The sequence below is a fragment of the Gopherus evgoodei genome, chromosome 2, assembly GCF_007399415.2.
Source record: "Gopherus evgoodei ecotype Sinaloan lineage chromosome 2, rGopEvg1_v1.p, whole genome shotgun sequence".
Classification (NCBI taxonomy): domain Eukaryota; kingdom Metazoa; phylum Chordata; order Testudines; family Testudinidae; genus Gopherus; species Gopherus evgoodei.
In genome coordinates this window covers 217,076,981-217,081,533 of record NC_044323.1, presented here as the reverse complement: position 1 = coordinate 217,081,533, position 4,553 = coordinate 217,076,981, and the positions used below count along the sequence as shown (strand labels likewise).

General features: G+C 37.8%; 1 protein-coding gene across 1 annotated transcript; it reads left to right on the top strand.

Moving 5' to 3' along the window:
• Nucleotides 1-2,573: 2,573 nt before the first annotated feature.
• Nucleotides 2,574-4,337, top strand: LOC115645038 (protein ZBED8-like). Its single transcript, XM_030549444.1, is given in 5 exon segments — nucleotides 2,574-2,725; nucleotides 2,727-2,848; nucleotides 2,851-3,251; nucleotides 3,254-3,346; nucleotides 3,348-4,337. Coding segments are annotated over 5 exon segments (1,758 nt in total).
• The last annotated feature ends 216 nt before the right edge of the window (nucleotides 4,338-4,553 follow it).

Below are 4,553 nucleotides of genomic sequence, written 5' to 3'. Positions count from 1 at the left end.
CTCATGTCTAATATTTCCATAAATTATTTTCATTTCACGCTGTTTGAGAATCTGGCCCTGAGTCATAGACATAAAGGTTTCTAATTTTAACTATTTCTTTTATTCAATTCTGTTATCCGACTTTGTCCAGTGAACATAGTTAGATATGAAACTACAACCAGACTTGTGCTGTGTTCTTAGTTGATCTCACAAGTTAAGCGGGGAATAACTGGATGTTGTGGGAAGCATTAGTGATTCATTAGATGCTGACTTTCCCAATACGATGGCAGGAGACACTGATGTAACTCCACTGACTTCAGTGGAGTCACTTCTAATTTTTCTGGTGTAGCTAAGAGCAGAATTAGGGCTATTGTCTTCTGGATGAGATGTAAAACCAGATTCCTGTAAAATCTAAGGTCCCATAGCACCTTTTTTTTGTAAGAGCAAAGATGTTAACCCCATTTTCCTGGCCAAACTCCAACTCAATTAATTACTCAGATTCCTCCTACAATTTCAGTAAGACATAGAATTCTTCTTCTAAACTGTTGTGTGTTGTTGTGTGCTTTAAACAGCTGCTTCGCTCTGCTCCAAAGGTGCCTGCATTTCAGAATTGAGTGATACAATAGCTACATATTCCTATTTTGTGAGGCTTAAGGGTGTTTTGAAGCTCAATTAGTAAATCATTGTAAAATGTTTCAAGGGGCTTCAACGAAAAGTGTCTTACACATGCAAATATATTGGCATGATTAACGTGAGCCCACAAGTTGGAGGTCATTTTTGAAACTCAGTCCCGAGATGTCCTATAAATATAAAATGAGGATAGAAGCAATACTATCTGGTAAATGTGTTGTGAACAGTGACAATTAGTGATTTATGTGAATTGTCATCTTCATATTAATCTTATTGAATGTAGGGAGGAGAAGAATGAGTAAAATTTATTTCCAGTAGACACTACCTCTTATTGGCAAATACCTATGAAAAATATAGTTATCTCATAGGGCAGTTTTGTATACCCTGGGTAATAAGCCAAAACTCTTACAATCGGTTTCACTGGTATACTCTGACTGTTTTAAATTGCCAGTTAAAATGGGTTTATAGAAGGGCCTTTAGCGATTAAGCTCCCATTACTGGAGAGAGGGCAGTGCAACTGGAGCATATTGCAAAGCCTGTCCTACTAATGAGCAACTAACCAAAAGTGCTTTCCTGCCAGTTAGGTACAGAACACACTATCCTCCAGTAGGCCAGCTGAAGAGGATGGGATGTCAACATATGTTCAATGCTGGCTCTAGCCATTTCGCCGCCTCAAGCACAGCAACACGCCGCGGGGGGCGCTCTGACGGTTGCCGGGAGGGCGGCAGGTGGCTCTGGTGGACCTCCTGCCGGCGTTCCTGTGGAGGGTCCACTGGTCCCGCAGCTCCGGTGGATCTCCCACAGGCGTGCCTGCGGATGCTTCACTGGAGCCGCAGGACCAGCAGACCCTCCACAGGAACGCCGGCGGGAGCTCCACCGGAGCCGCCTGCCGCCCTCCTGGCAACCGGCAGAGCGCCCCCCGCGGCATGCTGCCCCAAGCATGCGCTTGGCACACGCTGTAGCCTGGAGCCTGCCCTGGTTCAATGCAAATGTTTTATTTATTAAAACCATCTCTTATGTGATACAAATTAGAGAGCTCTCCAAAAGTCATAAAGGGTGCAGAATCAAATGCTGTGATGAATTAAGTAAGCTATGCCTTCCTTGCAGAGAAGTTATATTTATGCTATATATTTATTATTCCTTTTATGGGCACTGTCTTCCTGGTCCCTATTCCTCACTGTGTGTAGAATACTATCATTTTTAATGAATAAAATTGGGTATTTTAAATAGAATATGGGCTGCTGCCATATATTGGACCATACTTTCTAAACCATCAATTCCCAAACTAAGCGGCTTGCTCCCCTTGGTGGGTGGGGGGCTGAAGAAATTCCAAGGGGGATGCGAGGCTGTGAAATTTTAATAACAAAAAAAAATTATCAGTGTAAAAAAAATATTTTATTTATTTATTAGACCAACAGAAAATAAATTATACATATTCTGTATACATAATAATAACTATTCATGAAAATGTCCAATTACCAGCTTATATTATTTAACTACAATAAAATATTAACAATCTTCTCGGTTTTTATTATGTATATAAGCAGACAATAACAAAATACAATAATAAAAATACAACTATAAATGAAAGTATATAACTGCAATGTTTTCAAATTTCATACCACAAAATGCAAATATTTTTTATTTTTTGCCTTTTGATTGTAGGAGTGCCATTTTGGTCAGTGGGGAGGCCAAAGAAATATGTAGAAAGCGATGGAACTTTTTAAAACTTCCTAGTTCACTTGCAAGAGTGTTTGAGACTGTTCTATCATGGGAGTGGTTACCTCCACCACTCACCGCATAAGACTGGCTACTTGCTGGACTGGTGGTATGGTATATATAGGGCAGTACCTGTTCGTATATTATAGTAGTAAATAAATGTTCACCATAACTCAAATTAACTTGCATCCATTATTATTCAGGAATCAGGAAATTTATTTTATAGCTTTTTTTATTAGTATATTATGGCCACGATTAAGAAAAGGAAGTACGATGAAGACTACATTAAATATAGTTTCACCATCATGGAAACAAACAAGATTGATCATCCTCAATGCATAGTATGCCACTCACTTCTCAACAATGATGCCTTGAGACCTAGTCATCTTGAGTGACACAAAGAACCACAGTGCTTTGAAAGACAAACCAAAAGAGTTTTTTGCTGATAAACTTCAAAACTTAAAATGCATGAAGCTGGACAGTACTGGAGCTTTTTATCAAGTGTCAGCCAAAGTGTATAAGCATCTTATGAACAGTTGTTGCCCATCACTAAAGCCAAGAAAGTGCACATTATAGGAGAAACTCTCATGAAGCCTTGCTTGTTAAAAGCAGCTGATACCGTGCTTGGTGCTAAAACAGAAAAAAAAAAATCAGAAATTTCGCTTTCTGACAATTCTGTGAAACTTTGCATTGATGACATGGCAAAAGATCTAAAACTTCAAATTGTGGAGGCAGTGAAAGCTTCTCCTTTCTTTGCAATTCAGTGCGACAATAGCATTGATGTAGCACAATACTGTCAGTTTCTCATCTACATTCGATTCATTAATGACGGAATTGTAAAAGAAGAATTGCTTTTTTTGAAGGAATTGATGATCACATCAAAGGCTTCTGATGTTATGAAAACCGTTTCTGACTTTTTTTTTAAGAAAATGGACTTTCATGGGAAAAACTGGTTGGTGTCTGCACAGATGGTGGTCCAGAAATGCTTGGCTCTCACTCTGGATTTGTGACATGGGTGAAAGAAAAAAAATCCAGTTGTAACGATGACTCACTGTATCATACACAGACAAGTCTTGGTTGCTAAAACCCTTCCAGATGACTTATGTGACTCATTGAATTTGGCCATCAAAGTTGTCAAGTTTGTGAAGAACAGAGCTTTAAATACGACACTTGTTGCAGCTCTGTGTGTGGATTTGGGAGCGAATCACAAAATTATTTTGTTTCACATAGAGGTACAATGGCTTTCCAAAGGGAACATACTTTTGAGATTATTCAAACTGAAAGACGAAGTGGAAATTTTCCTCAAGCAACAGAAAAAACAAGAGTTATATCGTGCGTTCACAAACCAAATGTTTCAACTTCCATTGGCATACCTCGTGGACATTTTTGAATCTTTGAACAATCTCAATTTGAAGCTGCAAGGAAACAATGCTGCAAACACTATAGCGCACCATGATGCCATCAAAGCATTTACAGAAAAAATAAAGATTTGGAAATGTCGAATGCAAGCTCAGCTGCCTAACTTTTTGTCTTTTCTAACATTTTCATCACTCACTGACCTTTGTAAAGAGAATCTGAAGAACAAAATTTTGTTTCATCTGGACTGCCTTGCTAATGAATTCACCCGCTATTTTCCAGACAACTTTTCTTGCAACCCCATTCATAAATTAGCACATAATCCATTCAGCATTGATGTTGATTCATTGCCAGAAGTATTGCAAGAACAAGCACTAGAAATGAAATATGATTCAAGGGTGACAGATATTTTCAAAAACTTAAGCCTGGAGGAATTTTGGATAAAATATTTCTCGATTTACCCGGAAGATGGAGAAGTGCTACGTATTATTCTTCCATTTTCATCAAAGTACCTCTCTGAAAAAAACTTTTCAAGTTTAGTTATAATAAAAACAAAACTGGATGTCAAAAACGATTTGAGTTGCGCACTTTCATTTTTCAAACCTAGGATTTCCCAACTCATGAAGAAAATGCAGCAACATCCTTCACATTAAATTTGTTTTGTTTATGCTATTTCTTATTTTAATTACATTTTTATTAATTTTTCATGCCAAGAAAACTATTTGTGTTTATTCTTAATTTTAAATTACAAATTGAATTTGTTAAAAGGGGGTTGGACGATGGTAAAGGAGAGGTGGGGGGCATGAAGGTTTCTTAAAAATTAAAAAGGGGGTGTGTTACCAAAACGTTTTGAAACCAATGTTCTAAAT